The 19,063-nt window shown below is 46.1% G+C and overlaps 1 protein-coding gene across 1 annotated transcript in view; it reads right to left on the reverse strand.

Moving 5' to 3' along the window:
- Window positions 1–19,063, reverse strand: part of LOC144103536 (sodium-dependent nutrient amino acid transporter 1-like) — a 38,232-nt gene that overhangs the window by 17,100 nt on the left and 2,069 nt on the right. Inside the window, exons 2-4 of the mRNA XM_077636231.1 lie at window positions 14,565–14,691; window positions 13,053–13,184; window positions 3,154–3,317 (exon numbers count right to left, since the gene is read on the reverse strand). Coding sequence (XP_077492357.1) covers window positions 3,154–3,317; window positions 13,053–13,184; window positions 14,565–14,691 — 423 coding nt within the window. The remainder of the gene's footprint in view (window positions 1–3,153; window positions 3,318–13,052; window positions 13,185–14,564; window positions 14,692–19,063) is intronic.

Below are 19,063 nucleotides of genomic sequence, written 5' to 3' on the forward strand. Positions count from 1 at the left end.
GTGATTTGTCTCTAGGTTTCCATGAGTCTGGTAAAAATCTCGTAATTGATAGAATTATTGACTAACCGTTCACAGTACGTCACCGTTAACAACCACAACTCTAAACCTATCCCAGTAACGTCAGGCGTCCCTTAAGGGTCTTTCCTCGGTCCGCTTCAGTTTCTAATTTATATTAACGATTTACCAACGCATGTATCAAGTAATATTCGCATGTTCGCCGATGATTGTGTAATTTACCGCAAGGTTAATAACGCTTCTGACCAAACATCCCTTAAACACGACCTTAACCGCATCCAGGAATGGTGTGCCAATTGGTTAATAGAACTTAACCCTCGAAAATGTAAAATCTTGTCCTTCATGCGTCGCCGCAACCAACTTCATTTCCCATACGTCATAGCTAACGTCCCTGTACACCCAGTTCTATAATACAAGTACTTAGGCATTACCTTGTGTAGCGACTTGTCCTGGAGCACACAGGCTACGAACATTATTTCATCCGCTAATAAAACACTTGGATTTTAAGACGTCATCTCCGCCAAGCCCCTAAACATGTGAAGTTATTAGCGTACAAATCCCTTGTCAGACCAAAATTAGAATATGCCTCACCCATTTGGAACCCGCACCAAGCTTACCTTATAAATGCACTCGAATATGTGCAAAACAGAGCAGCCAGATTCATTCATTCATCATATTCTTACGACATCAGTGTGTCAGCGTTGAAAGCTGAATCCGACCTAATGACCTTATCATCTCGTCGCCGCATTGCCACCCTTTGCTTGTTTCATAAATTTTTCCATAGTTCACTAGGCCGCGCATCCTATATCGTCCCTTCAGCCCGCATATCTCATCGCACTCGTAATCATTTTCAAGTTTCCCTACCTTGTGCCCGAACTACCACATTTTCCGCATCATTTTTTTCCCGTACTGCACCATACTGGAACGACCTACCCAACGACATCGCAACCATCACATGCTCATCCAACTTTGCCAATAATTTTACCAACCATGTTTCGTTGTGTTAGCACTTGTTTACCAAAATATATGTACCCACCCCTTATGTAATTCTAAACGTTGGTCTTTAATGTAATGAAATGAATTTTTCGCGGGATTGTGTTTTAACAGCCGGTTATTATTTCTTTTTTTTTAGGGGGGGGGCTGCTATCCATAACTTTTTTCCATACGCACCTAGAGGTATGAACGAGGGATAAGAGATTATGAATATTGATTTGTCAGAGTTTTCTTTAAAGAGGAAATGTGGGTACGAAATTGCGCTGACGCATCGGCACACTTCATACGCGCGAGCACGGAGATGCTGCCTGACTGCGATGGGCCCGCGCCCTCTGACGCGAACATTCGTGTAACTGACACCCTTTATTGACAGTAGCGAATAAACGCCCAGGATATAAGCTTTCTGCTGTGGCATCGCTACCGCAGACGCACCGGACCCTTCGGAAACAAAAGGAAGCGCCTGGACGGCTTAGTGATCCAAGTCAACATCAGCGGTAAGCGAACTACATTGCACGCGCCGAGACAGAACTGACAGAGCAGCTTTAAACTTTGCATTTGTTTCAAAGCGACTTGGAAACTTTGACGTCGGTGCATGTGAAACCCTCAGCCGCAAACAACATTTTGCGCTGTTGGCCAGTATGGCTCCTCCCAAGTCCCCCTTTGAACAAGAATACGCCCAAGGATCTTGTGCGAGTGTACAATCATGCGGGCTTTTACGTAGATGTAGACGCCCTTTCTTTAAAGCGTGCTTGAGGGCAGTTGATTATTGAAAGTCAGCGATTGAGGAACACACTGAGAGCACTCGCCACAGCAAAAATGCCGAATGTAAATGGCCGAAGTGAAAGGCTGTGGAACCATCAGAGGATGGCGCTGGAGGGTCGGGAGTGCTCAGGAAACGAAGTAGGCTACAAACTCTAGAATCAGGTTTCACTGCTTTGGAAGCAAGGGCGGACATTGCACTCCAGGTTCTGGACGTACTGGTATCGGCAAACATATCAATAGAGAAAGCGAACAACGAGCAAATTGAGAACGTTTCTGCAGACGCGTTCTGAACGGCGGCTCGGAACGTTTAGAAAAATCTGATACTTGGAAGTTCTTCAGACCTGCAAGGTGTTTGGATCCGCTGCAGGTCAGGTTTTCGACTAGAAGAAATGTCAGTATTTGGGAGAGACCCTGCACACGATCAAGAATCTCCAGTCCTTACTGCGGGGTGGCAAATGTAACCGAAAACCGCACTAGAACTGAACTCCCATGAGAGAGAGATCGCACCACCTATTACTAACGAAGATAAACGAGATCGAAGTTTTGATGTCTTGTCTTTCTGGGTTGGAATGGCAGACTGACCTCAACAGCTTCTGCCGTTGCTGGGAGACGCTTCCTGTCGTATTATATTTTAGAAGCTGTGAAAGTGCATGCTTAGTTTGTAATTTGCAGAACAGTAGCCGCGCTATAAATTCATGCCTTGATGCTTTTTAACAGAGCACCACATACGGCCCTCCGGAGCAGACAAGAGTAGGTAAATCAGGGGTTCGTATAGCAAACGCATTGAGGACGCCAAAAGGGAGTTTAACCACGGAAATCATAGGGGAATAGGGGAATAATGTTTGTTTTAATTTTCGCTGTTGATGAATGCAGTAGAATCATTTGATGGCTGAGAGATAATTGATTACAAAGTAGAAGAAATCAACCATAAGCTGCCAGTGGGATATGAACCAGCGACCTCTGTATATCTCGTTTAGTGGTCCACCAACTGAGCTATGGCGGCGTCTGTATGGCTCTATAGCTCTGCCTATAACGTTTGTAAACGCGCATGTATTAGTAGTCTAGAGACCGTGCCCACCTGGATGACTCCCGATTGGGATTTAGACTTCTGATTGAGATTTATTACTTTCCCTTTGAAACAATGGTCGCTGTACAGGCGTTGTAGACATTTTGCAGTACCATTACCTATGACCGCTCTGTAGTTTGGTTGCGTAATGCCTGCGTGAGTGCAAGTGTTTTGACAAAGTGAATACGTTTATCGCCATCTATGAAGGGCAGATAAGAGAGTTAGTCTTAATTGGTACATTTTTGTGTACCACCTGACTGATTTTTTTAACACGATATATTGTCGGGTAACGCTTCATGGAGTGAAAAGGAACCAACCGAAGTGTAGCGGAAGCAGTTTTCGTCACTCCACTCGGGATCACAGTGGGTCCAGGGAAGCGTGCTTTGCATGGAGGCGAACATGTAGAAGAGGCACAAGGCCATTATGTAGTTGTATGAGACGAGAAGATAGAACGTTGACACAGCCTGCGCAATGCCGATGCCTGAAAAAAGTAGCAACTGGTTAAAGCTCTGATCAACCTTATTGTCACCTACAGCAAGACCGCATTACTCTAGGAAATGTAAAACAATGCAGGTCTATAGACCTTTTTTCATGCCCTTTTGTCCTTCTGTACTCTCCGACGAGCGTAAACGCGAACGGAAAATTATTGTATAATTGCAGCGAAAATATTACACGCTAATAAGTTTTGGAGGTACCGTTACTTCAGGTGCATTTCACAAGGAATAGCGTGTAACTTTTGAACTGTCAGCTATAAAAGTTATGGTATAAACGTAACTGTTTACTACCCAGCAATTTTATCGCGTACGATTGATAACCTAAAATAAATGGAAGCAGCATTGAAAGAGGAATATACCGAACGTTATTCAGTTCGCACTTGCTACAGCACTCCTCAAGACCATAAATTTTCTAACGTAAATAACGACAATACTTTTAAATATTAACGTTCTTGTGTAGCTTCGGATATTTTATTAAAAAATCAGAGCTTACATCATAAAATGGGCATGACAGGGCACATAAGGAGAGCTCAGTGCCTGCTCTGGGTTGGCAATTACGAGCCAATTCACAGCCTAGAGACTTAGAGACAGGCTTATTTGCAGCAACAGCTGTACAGGGTGCGCCACCTAAGAGTTTACACAATTAAAAAAAAAACGATTCTTGAGTTCGAAGAGCGCTTTTTCCGTCGTAGCATTATCAGCGCTGTAGTAGAGCCGAGCGCAGTTACAACGTGCTATCAGGCTGCTTAATTAATATTGAATAGTTAATTTTTATAACTATAACTTTTAGGCTCCTTAACTATTGAGAGATGTGTAGCCCAGCGTAAGTAATTAAGGAGCCTAACAGACAACCGTTTCTCTTGCTGTCACCGAGTTTCGCCACTTACGCAGCGTAGCAAGATTTACACCGTTAGCTGCTAATGGAGGTTACCCCAAGGATGAACAGGTGTCTCACCCTCCTCCCCCCCACCCTTTTCCTCCCAGTTCAAGCAACTTCCAAATTCATCCCACTTATGTAGGACTCGCAGAAACTATGTAAAATCTCTGTAAAATATATCTTGTCAGGACAAACATTGTTTTGGTTTTTGTGTTTTGTGTTTTAGTCAAACAAAAATGGTGGCTACTGCATGGCACTTGACGTTTGCTAACATTACCAGGGATTATACTGTTATCACTTGTCCCGCGAATCCTGGCAATGCGATTACTAAAAAAACATGGAGAGTATAAAATTGAAATTTAGCAGAGCGTTGACGTAGGCCGTATCTGTTGGGAGGGCTAGGGTGCCTCAATGCCAGCGCCGCCGTTCCCGGGTGGAGACAACTTAAGCGACGCCGCCATATTGAATCACAAGTGGCCTCTCCCGTGAACCGCGAAGTGCTCGACTGGTAGCCTAGTGTAGCTCTCGCTGCAAAAGGTCGTTCAAGTTAAAGCACTTTGAAGCGCACCGAGAGCACGAACAGCGCCGTTACAAATGCTAGCGCCGCTGATCCCGTGTGATTCAATATGGCGGCACCGCTGAAGTTGTCTCCACCCCGGCACTGGCATTGAGGTACCCTAGGGAGGGCGCCGTTGAAAGCCCTCTAGCGTCAGCCACTGGAGGCATGGGCAGGCTGCTTCTCGCGCCACCTTGCTGCCACTGTTAGCGTGACTGAGATGGCAAATGCGAGCAGTTTGCCGTTCGAGAGCGTCTCGGTCAGTTCTGAAGTGGAAGGGCCAGCGCACACAGTTGATACAACGTCTTACGTGAGGCCCGCAGGGCTCCTAATTAGGAGTGCATTGAAATGCGCGTCCAGCCTGGCCAAGTGTTAGCAAGTGCAGTCTTGGTCAAAAGTCTTTTGGCCACATATTCTGCTTTTGAGCCGCATATAGCAGTTACTACAAACCTAGAAATCAAAGGTCATTGATAGGCAAGCGCAGCAGCTCTCCCCTCCTCACAGAAGTGCATAGCTTGAAGGGTGCGTTGAGTGCCCTACTAAACATTTGGAAAACAAGCCCCTTTGAGGCGGGAAGTGCGTAAGAGCGGCATACGGTGACTTGTCCGGCAGGGAATCAAGAATAACTGGTGATTATAATGATGACGCAGTGTAGACCAGCGCCCATTCAACAGCCCGAACTACGAGCTCCCCTAAACGAAGAGCGGCAAGCAATTGCACAAGATATAATGATCGTCTCGCTTAGTGATTTTTTTTAAGCACCATTACTTCAGTCGCACTAGGCAGGCCATTGCGCAATGCGCCCAGAAGCAGTGAGCTATTAAAGACGAGCAGTAATTTCCTGCGTTGTTTCGAATGTCGCAGATGGCAAATGAACCAACGAGACTAACGACGAAAGGATCGCTAAAAGGGGCTGTGATTGAAACATAAAACAAACGGAGAATAAGCACGCTCACGTAGAAAAAGAATGCAGGGCGAACATACATCGTTCACGTCGAACATCCAAAGGGCCGAGGTCACTGCTGTTCGCGAGGGAGGGTCGGGAACTTGTCGAAGCTTTTTGCGAGGGCGTCTTCGCATGTGCTTGAGCCGTTCACTGTGCTCCAGCTGCTGCTTTGTATCCCCATAGGTTTACATGAGCGCAGATATGTGATCGTGATCAATCAATACTGTACAGTTCTTTAGCACCAGAAGACAAAAATTAAGAGCGCGCATGATGAAAGTCTTGGAGATTGGAGCCCGACGCGCTCGCCTGCGCTTCACGCGTCCTGCACGCCTGCGAAGCCGCTCACATGTAGACAGCATATACGCCTTCACTTAAACCTCCCAGCTGTCGTGAAAGTTTTGTGATAGGACCGCACGTTTTGTAGCAACCTAACTAGCGCTGCTGTTCGTACAGCCGCGAGGATCCAGAGCACATTTATAGTGAAAAATAGCTTGTTAGATCAACGGTACGATGCGTCCTTTAACGACGGAGGTTAGCAGGCGCCATGATTAGCTTGACATTCCTGCGGAGACAGCAATTGTACAAAGTCTACCAACGCTCATACTCTTATGCGCACCTCGGGGCATTGGAGCACCTCACGTGCTTTCTTCGCGTCGCAGTCACTAACGTCGAGGTCCTGGAGAATCTCACATTTTCGATCGGCGAATTATTCTTGTTTTGCAAGTAGAGGCTCCACTGGAGCGCATATTGCAGGCTCCAGCCTGTGCGTAACACTTGCGCTCCACGTTCAAGCCCAAGTTTATGCAGGACGCCTTTGCATTTCAACGATGGCAGTGCCTTCATCGCGTCTGTTATGACGAGTCATTCCACTGGTGTTTTCCACTGTATTTAAATAAACTCGCACGTCGGCACACCGTAAAGGAACGAGTCTCTGAGAGCTGCTTCGCTGCTGTCTGGGCTGGCACAGCACGTCTATGACTGGTTGTCGACAGAAGTGGCATTCGGACGATGCCCCGTAAAATCTAGTCCGATTGCTTCGCATCGCTTGTAAGAAGTTCGCTGTCCTCTCTCCTTTTATTCTCATTATTCTTATATGTGATTGTGGTCTCGACATTGTGGCCGCATTGATGAAGACGTGGACGTGAATGTCACGAAACTATTGGAGATTCCCGATGACAGCTAGAGGTCTAAAACATCGTTATTACGAAAGAATATAGCCTTGCCAAGAGACACCGGTGGAAGCCGCTTCGTTTAAGAGCACATGCTTTTGTAATACCTGTACTGACAAAACATTTAACGGCTTGTTCGCTGGGGAAGAATTGCATGCGAGTCAAGGACTGAGTAACGTCAGAGCCAGCAACTCGTCGAAACGCCAACACGAGATGACGTTTAGCAGAAGCGTATCCTGGGTTGTAAACTGAGAAAGGCTTAAAACCAGAAATGCGTGTCACATTTCCCGATGAAATTTACCTCGTTGATCTGTTTTTTTTTCCGGTTTCATATGAAGAGTTTTTAAATGCATTGGTGAGAGCCGTCGCCATATAGCGGCGGCAGTGCTATAGTCTATCGCGGTTAAGAAGCAGGAACTGTTGCCCATTCTGGTCTAATAATCTCTGAAGAATGTTTTAACCTGTATCTAAACATAAAAGCTTGCTTGGGCATTCAGGCTGCGTAAAATTGCAACAATTGGAGTAGTTCATAAAATATTACGGCTATTGAGAACCAATTTTGACAATCTGGAAGGAAGGAAAAAAGGAAACAGCAGAATTCGAAAGAAGAACGACGTGGCGGCCACAAGGGTTGGCTTATGGCAATGACGCTTGCACGAAATAGTTAGCCCGCTGTTTACAGCCATTACAGAAAAGAGCTTCTACGTACTGAACGTTGAAAACGATGGCTCCTAAAGTAAAATTTAGAATGTTGTGTTCTTTTTCTGAGCGCAGGAGACACGTTGAGAGAAAAACGAGTCCCAAGCAGCACAGGTCATCGGCCCAATACTGCAACAGGATGGTCCCATCCTGATCCTTTGTAGGGCCAGCTTTGCCAGTACGGTTCCAATGTTGGGCCAATAACTTCTGCTGCTTGGGGTGTGACAGAAATGCAATTACGAACAAGCCGAGTGTAGTACCTTCGAATATCTATTAAATAAAGGATTTGTGCAAATAGCGCTTTCATTTGAGTCTGTAAGAACATTTCGTTAGACAATCAACCAATAAGCACAGCCGCTAAAAGCATAGTTCGTATCAGTGATTAAGGTTAAAAGGTAATACATAATCGCTTTTACGAGAACAACAAAGCTACCTTTCCACCATAAGTACAAAAGAACCTTATGCTGAGGAAGAAATACGCCATGTTTTAGGACCCAATATTCTTATAATCGAAAATGCTAATTTACTCCAATAAACTTTGACGTGAAAGTGCTTTCGATTTTCATGTGCGAACTTTGTATGGTGTAAGATATGGTCATCACAGGTGCACCATCCATTAGCGCATGCACTTTGTTCCGTAACATCACTACTGGCAGGCGTATCTCTTCTGGCGGCAGACACCCAGCTACCTCATCCCCATGGGTCGCGCTGACTAGTTTTCCGGCGGAGGCGAGGAGGAGCGGTGTCGGGGTGATAGAGATCGACGAGTGCGGAAAGTGGGAGGCGGAGTCACACTTCTATCCGATGCCGGCGAACGATTGCGCATTTCTGCAGGCCATGGGTTGCCGGAATCAGGCGGGCAGGATGGGTACCAAGAAGGAACGGGTTGGAAATCCGGCCGCGAAGAACAGGTAGAGGAGCCGTAACGGGATGGCTGCCGTCGGCGGGGACAAAATCACGAGATGTGTTCGGGTTTACCACGGCGGTGGCACACAAGAGAGAAACCAGCAACAGGCTGCACCGGCAAGTAGTCATCATACGAAGGACTGGGCCAAAAGTTCTCGTCGTATGTGGCTGGCGTAGGCTTGCAAAAGAGGGACCGGTGTTCCGGGGGCGATCGCGGTATGCTGCTCGGCCGCAGCCCTCAGGGTACCTGGTGCTCCTCAAAGTCCGCTGCGTTAACGGCGGCTGGCGGAGTAAGGCGCGAGGGATACACAAGAGGGAGAGCTGAGGATTTCTGTGTGAGTTCTAGCAACCTGGTCAACTCCTCGCGAACGATCTGGCGGATTGCGGAAGCCAGATCACATTACGATGTTGTGTCTACAGCTACCACCGTCGTCACCCCGGCCAAACGGCCAAATTTCGGTGTGACGCGACGCATTTTAAATGTCTCGAAAGTGCGGCAGTGCTGGATGACGACGGACACGGACTCGAGACATTCTTTTCCGATAAGAAAATTATAGACGTCTTCGGCGAATACTCCAAGTAAATGGCCAGCTCTGTCCTCTTCTGTCATGACAGGAGAGACGACCTTGCATAATTTGACGATTTCCTCAATGTGCTTCGTACACGTCTCACCAGGAAGCTGAGCCTTTTGCGCAAGCGCTTGCTCAGCCCGGTTCTTCTTCGCGACTGAGTCACCGAAGCACTTTTTGAACTCCTCTACAAAGCTGTCCCACGTCGCGAAAGAATCTTGAGGATGTCATACCACGTTAGGGCTGTGTCGGTTAGGGAAAACACGACGCTGGCAAGTCGGGCGGAGTAGTTCCACTTATTGTAGCGACTCAGGCATAAATAGTGGGTGAGCCATTCACCGACGTCGTCGCTGGATGGGCCCGCGAACGACCGTGGCTCCCGGTAATGCTGCCACGAACTGCTGTGCACAGACCTCGGAGCGTCGCCGTCCAGGGACATCATGGGCACAGAAAGGGGCAGACCAGCAATGCGACCACTTCAGCGAATGTGAAGCTGGGGATCCGTATTCGGGGAACCTGTAAACCCAGCACCTCCACCAAGATGTTACGACCGGGGGTTTATTGAGACCACGACGGGCGTCTGAAACCAGCTGGGCCCGCTTGCCGAGCACGAGACGCAGCCAACCACCTCGTTCTCCTCCTATTTTGCGTAGTCAGCGATGCCAACCAAATAGACTAGGCATCGCCTCGTCAAGCGCGTCGCACTATATTGCATGTGGCAGTTTGTTTTCTACAAGGCTGTGAACAGGATGCTGCGCAGAGCCGTGATATTGCTGTGTTGTTGCCGATATAAAGCGCCTACATCCTTGGCCAGAAACGTGAAAATAAATGGTTTTAAATATCCGCCTGGATATTTTATTTGTCTCCTATCTTCATTTTCCTTCGAAGAGTCTAGATAGTCTGAAAACCAGGGTCTAGGACTAGGATAATTTATTCAATCATAATGAGGAAGTAATTGCTGGTTAGCATCCACACAAGCGCAGCCTACTAGCCACGAAGAAAAGTTATACAGTTTTGTCAGCAACTTCACTGCTGGAGAAAAATTTTTCCTGGTCTGAGGTTAGAACTTGGGAGCACAGCCCCAACAGAGAAGCCGCTGTGGTGCTCTGGTGATATAACTTATTTAAGTAACAATATAATGTAATGCAATTGATTTCGATTGGAAGTTTTCAAACATCTAGAATAAAAACGATTAATAAAATGTATAGCATAATATAATGTAATTTAATGAATTTCAATTAAAAATTTTCACTTACACACTCCTGTGGAGTAGCTCAGTAAACGGTTTTAGGAATGAGGTTTCTGTGAAATAAACGCTTCTCAATTTTGCCGTATCTTACGCTGAGTAATAGTTAAGATTTTGTTGCTGCAACCCGTTCAGGGTTTATTACTAACAGAAATATTAAAAATAAACTCGGTGGTTAATACCGGTCACTTAGAGCATTCCGATTATTCCTCTACCGCTTTATGCCCGACTATAGGCAACACATTCTTACATAGTTTCGGTTTCATGTTCAGCGAGGATGAAGACCTGAAGTGTATGTCGATTTATACTTTGCGAGTCTGGTTACGGATGATCAATTACGGCAGAACAGAATGAAATACTCAATAGAGAAATAAGATTGAGTGTTCATAAAAAGTGAGTGTGTATCTATGGTTTCACTACTGAGAATCAACTTTTACAAAAAAGAAGGCAACAATTGAATAGCGCTGTTTATTGCCTCTTGGCATAGAAGCCAACAATTACACACAGATATAAAGGGAAACTAATGGGGGTAGAAACTAAAGGTGAGTGCCTTTCTTTAATTTGAGCAAGCATAGAGTAAAGAAGCATTGCCATCATGAACAAAGGTGTGCGAGTTCTCCAGCAGCGAAGAGAGGGCGAACATTTCAAGTATGAAGATGTGTGCGCCTTTTCATCACTTGGGCGTTTAGAGGAATCAAAGCCGTTCCAATGTTTCACACAAAACCAACTTTTTGTCGACTGATATTTCGTTGGTCGAAAAGGAAGGTAATACAAATCTCGCTCGTCTCAGTTCAATGTAAGATATGAGAGGCTTACATTTTCTATTGCTGTTATTGCTTTAATTCTGCGTCCTCGTGGGCATAAAGTTCCTCAGCATTGCTGGCATTTTCAGAGCTCTTCTGCATAGCCTCTTGCAGATAGTCTCAAGAAAAAAAAACGATATTTTTAAGCTCAACCAAATGGATGATCGCGTTTTGTTTCCTGATCTGCTTTCAACACTCGTAAGACAATAGCAAAATATTAAGTATGGCTCCTTCGGGATTCTTTTGCACATATGAAGCAACCTAATGCTGAAAAACATTGAAGACGTCAAATTCGAGAAAAAAATTGCGAACAAAGCAGAACGCTAACAAATTCTGATATCTTCCGAGAGCGTATTTTTCCTTCAAACATTTTGCATTGCTTTTTTGTTAAAACAGCAGAAATGCTATGTGGTCTGGCCATTTCGCCATTTAGGCAGAGTTCTTTTTCTGAGAAAAAAAAGCTGCTCATCCATCATTGGCAGCACCGCATTGTTCTCTAACTTCTTTCAGGAGGATATTTCGATCGGAAACGATGCCGGGGGGTTTTCATATTCTTTTCAGGATTCGAGCTTCTGCTTGGACGAATTTGTTAACACTAACTTCGGAAACCCTGAAATTCCGTAAATTGTTAAAGTGGAATTGATTACATGGCGGATGGAAGAAAGTTAAAACAGAAAAAAATCTTTGCCCAATCCATGCTACGCCCGGACTATTAATATCCGGCTGGAATGCATGCCACGTAATTTAGCTTTCACAACTGTAAACAACACCAATATCCGGTTCTGCCTGTCGGCTCTTATAGTAGACTTTCCAGCATCAGTTTTGGCTCAAAGCATCTTAAGACCTGACCTAAAAGATAACAAACTGCCCCGCCGAGGTGGCTCAGTGGTTAGCGCTCTCGGCCACTGAGCCGGAATACCCCGTTCCGAACCCGACCAGGGCGGCCGCGTATCGATGGAGGCGAAACGCAAACAGCGCCTGTGTGCTGTGCGATGTCAGTGCACGTTAAAGATCCCCAGGTGGTCGAAATTATTCCGGAGGCCTCCACTACGATGCCTCTTTATTCTTTTCTCCTTTCACTCCTTACTTTATCCCTTCCTTACGGCGCGGTTCAGATGTCCGCCGAGATACCTGAGGCAGTTACTGCGTCATTTCATTTACTGAAAACCCATTTTCAGCAACGAAAAATGGTAAATACAGTGTCTGCGGTAGAGTATTGGCTTAAAAGAAAAGAATGATTTCATGGGAATTCTAGCTGCAGTTTTACGCTTTCGAAGATGATGTGCTGTAAAACTGTGCTAGAGGCGTCTTTTTTACTTTTATTTCTGGGATAAAAATCGCGCCACAGAACCCATGACAATGAATTAATGAATAAATCAATGAATGAGTGAATGAATGTATAAAATAACGACGCTCATGAAAAGCCTTCTCTGGTGATTTATTGGAGCCCCTATGTCCAGGCATACCAAGGACAATTCAGCAGCTCGCCTGGACTACTAGGCATTGCTGGTTGTACAGGCTTCAGCAGTGGGAGTAGGAAATTGGTGTATCAGAATATGCGTGTTTAATCATGCTCTTTTTCGTTCTCATGAAATATCTTCTACTAACTGCAGCTAGGTAGCACGGTTAAACCGGAAGTCATGGTACTGTACGCTCCAGGGAATAGAATCACGCAGGTGTTTCTTGGAGCCCCGCATTCAATGTATTGGATGCAAATGCGGAGGGGATAACCAGAATTGGGATAAAAAGGAATAGGATAAAGGAAATTGTTGATGCAAAGGAACAGGCTAGTCTGCAAAGCTCATACTGTGAGGATGCATATAAATCCTTTACAGAAAATCTAAGGCCTCCTGACTGCAGGTCAGAGAAGTCAACTGCGCTACCTGGAAAGAACTGTCATGAAAACAAGCAAGGCAGTGGTAAAACTTGATCCTGAGGCCCATTACTTTACCTTTGAATCCAGGCACGCATTTCCACAGCTTCACAGTGCCCACGCCGACGAATTGCCCAATGGCGAGTTCTAGGTAATACACAGGCTTGCCGATAATGAAAAGCACGACGAAGTAAGGAACGAGAAAAGCTCCTGAAAAAAAGGCGTTTTGCAGAAACATCAACAAGAAATTAACTCACTCCAGATTATGAATACGAGAAAATGAAAGAAAAAATGTTGCTGTCTTAATCATACTCTAAAAAGAACATCCCCGCTGGCTTACCGATTTCATTACTTTCTTGGAATTCAACAAATATTAACTAACGTTACAAAACGTGCAAGGAAATAACTCTTGTTCTTTTATTTGTTTCCGAAGACGTCAGGAAAACTTCGTGTAATTGTGACTTTTTTGCTTAACCCGACGAATGTGAGAAGGGGGGTGGGGGGCAACCTGAGCGTCGAAATACTGTGCATGTCGGAAAAGAGAGAGCGGCAAAAACATTCATTGCAAGTGCGTAGGTGAGAAAGAGCGAATGCTACCTATCACAAAGCATCAAGTAGTGTTGGCGAGCATGGTAAGTACTACTTCCGCCACACTTCATGCGAACACGTAAGGCGGATTTATTTGTCTTGTGAAAAAAAAATTATAAACTCTAAAACCTAAAGCCTGATTGACCTGGGCAACCCGTGCCCGTCAATGAACCCAGACGCGTCGGTCTCTGCGAACAATAAAAAATGGACAGTATGGGCTGTTGATGCTAAGCCATTCTTGCATTCTGGCGCCAAAAAATAAGCGTCTAAATATGATAGGCTTCCCTCCACGCATTTTGCCATAAGCTCTAAAGGCGGTTACCATTTAAAAAACTTCCTTTCACAAAAACTGTCAGGAAGAACCTGAATTGTGCTGCACATGTCGCCGCTTTCTGCACCACAACGCAGTCAGGCCATGTTGCCCTTACGTTGCATGCTCTTAGCTTGTGCAAGAAACTAGCATAGGATTCTTCACGGCGTGTGCTGACAAAGCATCTACAGCACCTGATCTCCCGCACTCCCTTTTTTGATGGTCAAAACTACTGCAGTTGCACGAACATGAGCAGAAAAGGTTGATTTTTCGGTAGCGAGGAAACGACAATGCAGAAGCAACTGCGTTCAGGTGAATAGCCACCCGATTCTTGGCCGATCCCCCAGTGTGGGTATGTGCCATCTTTTGATAGGCTAACAACAACAACAACAGAAGCAACTAACCTTCCTGGCACGTTTTAAAAAGCCAAGGCCGAGATCTCCTCGTAGGAAACCTTAGCATGCTCTTAACTGAGCGTTTTATGAATAACTATAGATGCCGCGTCAGCACCAGGAAAATACTTCATCATAACACTAAACGCTGCCACTTGCTCAGCAGTTTTAGTGGCTGCTGTCATGCGCTGACTTCCATACAATTACTTGCTAAAAATTGATGACAGGATGCGGGCTTACATCACGTAGATGGCACACCACCCGCCAGTGCCTTTTTCTTACACCTGAATTGATATTTACCTCCACCATTCTCGTAGGCCAGCGTTGGGAACCTCCATACGTTGCCAAGGCCAATTGAAATAGAAAGGCACGAAAGAAAGAATTGCAGCCCTTTGCCCCATTGGCCTCGCTCCTCTTCGTAATCGTCCTGCAAAGAGGAGAAAAAATTACCTGAGAATAACGGTGTATTCATTTGTTTAGATGAAGAATTTCTATAGTCTAGAGAACTACGCAGTGGCGATCAGAAGGCACCTGCTGTCTCTTTCTCTGCATCTAACGCTTAGTCCAGTGAACAGACCAGCATACTGTTTTTTATTATAAGTATTCCTTCCCAGTCCATACCTAACAATTCTGAACAAAAGAATGTTTGAGCGGGAGATGTTTTTTTGAGCGCAATTTTTGTCGAAGCTTTCGCTGTCCATATTGCTTCAGATCGCCTTCCGAACTCTGTCCATTGCATCAGTATACGTGTCCCCGCGGAAGAAGGTCGATATGGCTTTGTTTCTCCAGCAACTTTGTGACAGCTGCCCAGCACCCAGAATCATCTGCGGTGACTTCAACGCCCACCACCCTGCCTGGGGTGACAGAAACACAGATCCTCGCGGACGCCAACTTGTAGAAGTCATCGACAGTTTGGACCTGTGCGTGGCCAATGACGGAAGTCCCACTTTCTTTCAGCCTCCAACCTCACCCACATCTATAGACCTAACCTTACATTCACCTGACGTCCGTGTGCAGTGGTCAACTAGAGCTGACCGAATGGGAAGTGATCACTACCCGATATTTGTGTTTACTGCCGACTTCCATCTGCGTGGTCCTAAAATTTGCCATGTTGTTAATTGGGACAAATACAGGGAGCACTTAGCCTGTGTTTCCGGTGATGTGACAGACAAAATGATTTATGCTAAGATGGCTGCTACCACGGCGCTCAAGCTACCTGATCATTTTCCGACTCCGGATTTAAAACTCAGGAACCTCTGCGCAGCGCGCAGAAGGGCGGAGCGACAACTGTTGCGGAAGAAGGACGACAGAGCCTTGAAGACAACTTTCAACAGGCTCAACTCTGCCATTAGACGTCATGCGAACATGCTCTGTAGGTCTCAGTGGGCATCCTTTTGCGCTAGTTTGACTGTTTTCTCACCGATAACGAGAATTTGGATTGTCGTTGGCAGTCTTGCTGGTGGCTCTCGTCCGAGTAAACCTTTCGAGGCGCTTGCATTGCGCACGCAGAAACATCTCGTGTGCTTGGCAGAGGAATTTGCAGATGCATTTGTAATTTCCAGACCAGGCATTCATCCCTGCGCTCTACCTGCTACGTCTCCGTCTGTTATGGACGCCCCATTCACACTTCGAGAACTACAGACAGCGCTCCGCAGCCTGCGGCGTCGCTGTGCACCAGGTCCTGACAGCATTACCAATCACATGTTACAGAACCTGCCTCTGGAACACCGGAAGATGCTCCTAACCTATCTCAATCGAGTGTGGGAGTCTGGTGACGTTCCCCCTTCATGGAAGGTGGCTTGTGTAGTCCCACTGCTGAAGGCCAGCAGAGATGACAGACGCGGCCTCGTATCGTCCTGTATCGCTGACGTCGTGTGTGGCTAAGCTCATGGAGAAGATGGCAAGTAAGCGTTTGTCTTGGTGGCTTGAGGATAGAAGGGCACTACCAACATGCATGACTGGATTCCGCACAGGTTTAAGCGCGCAAGATAGCGTCCTGTACTCGATAAGCCACATTGAACATCAGAGTGCTTTTGCACTTTCAACACTAGCTATTTTCCTAGACGTATCAAAGGCTTATGATAGCGTCCTCCAGAGCTCAATACTGAATAGTCTGCAGGTCATAGGCGTACAGGGCTATCTTCTGCGATTCATTCACTCATTTCTCTGTGATCGTAAATTTAGAGTGCGGTTAGGCAGTACAATGAGCTCCGAAAGGGCGGTATCGCGAGGGGTACCTCAGGGTAGTGTCCTGTCCCCAATGCTCTTTAATGTTGTCATGGCTGGTCTTCCTGCAAAAGTGCAAAAACATTGTAGGCATGTCCATATGTCGATATATGCATACGACATTTGTCTTTGGTTAACCGGATATCAACACAAACGCTTAGCTCTATTAGCGCGACAGGCCGTGCTTTCAGTTAAAAGTTACCTTCAAGGTGTTGGGTTGACTCTCTCGGTGGAAAAATCTGGCTTCGTCCTGTTTCCAGGTAGGGGACGACGGTATGCGCGGCTGAGCATAGACCTTGATCCGTCTTGCCTTCGTCAGGTTAACCACATACGTTTTTTGGGCGTCACTATTGACTCACGTCTACAGTGGCGACGAGCTGTGGACTCGATTGTGGCTTCACTATCTTCGCGTCTCAATGTGCTTCGTAGAGTTGCTAGTGAGCAATAGGGAAACCATCCTGCTTCAATGATCAGGCTTCACGATGCCCTGGTGACAAGCCGCATAATGTACCAGCTCCCTTTAATTTCCCCCTCGGTATCGCAGCTGGAACGCCTTGAGGTTTTGCACAGAATGGGACTAAGGAGGGCTCTCGGCGTTCCGCAGGCTGCTCCAAACAATGCAGTACTGTATGATTCTCAATCGAAACCTCTTCGGCTAGCCGCTTCACAAAGACTTTTGCTGCAAATTGGCCGCCTCAGAGAGACTGTTGCCGGGAGAGCGCTTCTACAGCGCCTTCGAAAGAGATCTGAGTCCCGGGCGTACTTGGCTTTAAATACTCTTCGTTCTCTGGGTCTCGACCTTCGAGATCGACCTAAGACGTTGAAGCCACCTTGGTCCTTTCCGAGCCTCGATTGTTTATTGACAATTCCCCACGTTCGCGCTAAGCGGAATTCTCCTTTAGCGGCAATGCGTTCGCTCGTACTGGAACATCTTGAGACCGAATATGCCAGTCATCTTCAAATTTTTACAGACGGCTCTGTGGACAAGGTCAGAGGATCTAGTCCAGCTGCTTTTCATATTCCGTCTTTGAAGTATGATTGGTCTGTTCGTTTTACTAAAGTCGTGTCCTCCACAATGGCCGAAAGCGTTGCCATTGAGGCAGCTCTAAAGAAGCTACGGTGTTGTACGCCTCAACCTACTGTCATAATTACGGATTCAAAATCTGCCCTTAAAAGGTTAGAGTACGGGTTCCCCACTGATGCCTTGAGTCCTAGATCCCTACGTTTGGTGCAGAATCTCCATATCAAAGGCTTCTCTATACGTTTTCAATGGGTGCACTCGCACATAGGTATCTTAGGCAACGAGATAGCAGACAACCTCGCCCATACAGCTCTCTCCGGGATTCCAGTACATGGAGTCCCTCATGAAGTCAAGCAATTGTTCAGAGATGTGGTGTTGTGCCACTTCAGTTCTTTGTGGAGCTCTCCTCATCAGCCATGTGTGACCAAGGGTCTCAAAAGGTACCAAGCCACTTTGCTGCACCGCGTTCGCACGGATTCTGCTCGTACGCCGGCGTGGATGTATAAGACTGGCCTAGCGTTGTCACCATTGTGTTCAACGTGTGGTGTGTGTGGTGACATAGAACATTACCTCTTGTGCTGCACTTTGTACAACGCGGAACGGGCTGTGTTATTCGGATCCCTCAAGAAGGCAGGACTTCCTCACAGTTCTCTTCAGGACATTGTTTTCCCGCGCGGGAGCCAGTCGAGTAGAAGGGATGCTTCTCGCCTTCTTCTACTTTACCTGCAGGACACGGATTTGGCCTCCACATGGTGACCTCAGGAGTGTCTATTTGGGTTTTTGCGGACAGCGTTTCTGTGATTTCTATTTAAGTGTCGCTACGGTGGAGCAATTGCCGGCAGCAACTGCAAGGCTAATCCCACCGGTAGTTTACAACCACTCAACTCAACTCAACTCAGATAACCAATGCGGCAGCTCGCCTTCGGTCATGTTAGGGAGAACTGAATTAGACCACCTGAAGAAGAGTAATCTCAGGCTGTCCTAAGCGCACGTGTGGATGGTTTTGAATATTAGTTTTTTATTTCTTATGTTTTTCTTTCTTCTTAGCACTCTAGTTAGCGCACTGTGCTCTTCTCTCTTCTGCGCATGATATGACTTTGATATCTGTATGTACTCATGTATCTCCGGGCAATTACCGCTTGCTAGAAAGCGCTTCGTCTCTTGTGTGTTCGTCCCTTTCTGTATTTTGCTAGCGCTTACCAATACCCTCAAGGAGTTTTTTTCATATAATGCAAAATTTCACTACAACAATCAATTTATCCGCAGATAACCCAACCGCAGTCTTGATTTTTTTTCTATTAAGGTTTTTGCTATCGTGAAAAGCATTCCCCAATGATTTTCTGTGGATCTTAACTGCTCAATGCGACTAATGGAAACACCCTAAAAACAATTTTGCTACATATCAGAAGGATGGGTCATTATGTTCAATATTTGAGTAAAAGTATCTTACAATTTTAAAATTTTCAAAATTTTTGTCCGAAAGTGTTGGACATGATCGGATAAAGCTTCGATAAATGTCTAGGTTACCAGACGAGGGGTAGCCGTGCACCGA

The sequence above is a fragment of the Amblyomma americanum genome, chromosome 9, assembly GCF_052857255.1.
Source record: "Amblyomma americanum isolate KBUSLIRL-KWMA chromosome 9, ASM5285725v1, whole genome shotgun sequence".
Classification (NCBI taxonomy): Eukaryota; Metazoa; Arthropoda; class Arachnida; order Ixodida; family Ixodidae; genus Amblyomma; species Amblyomma americanum.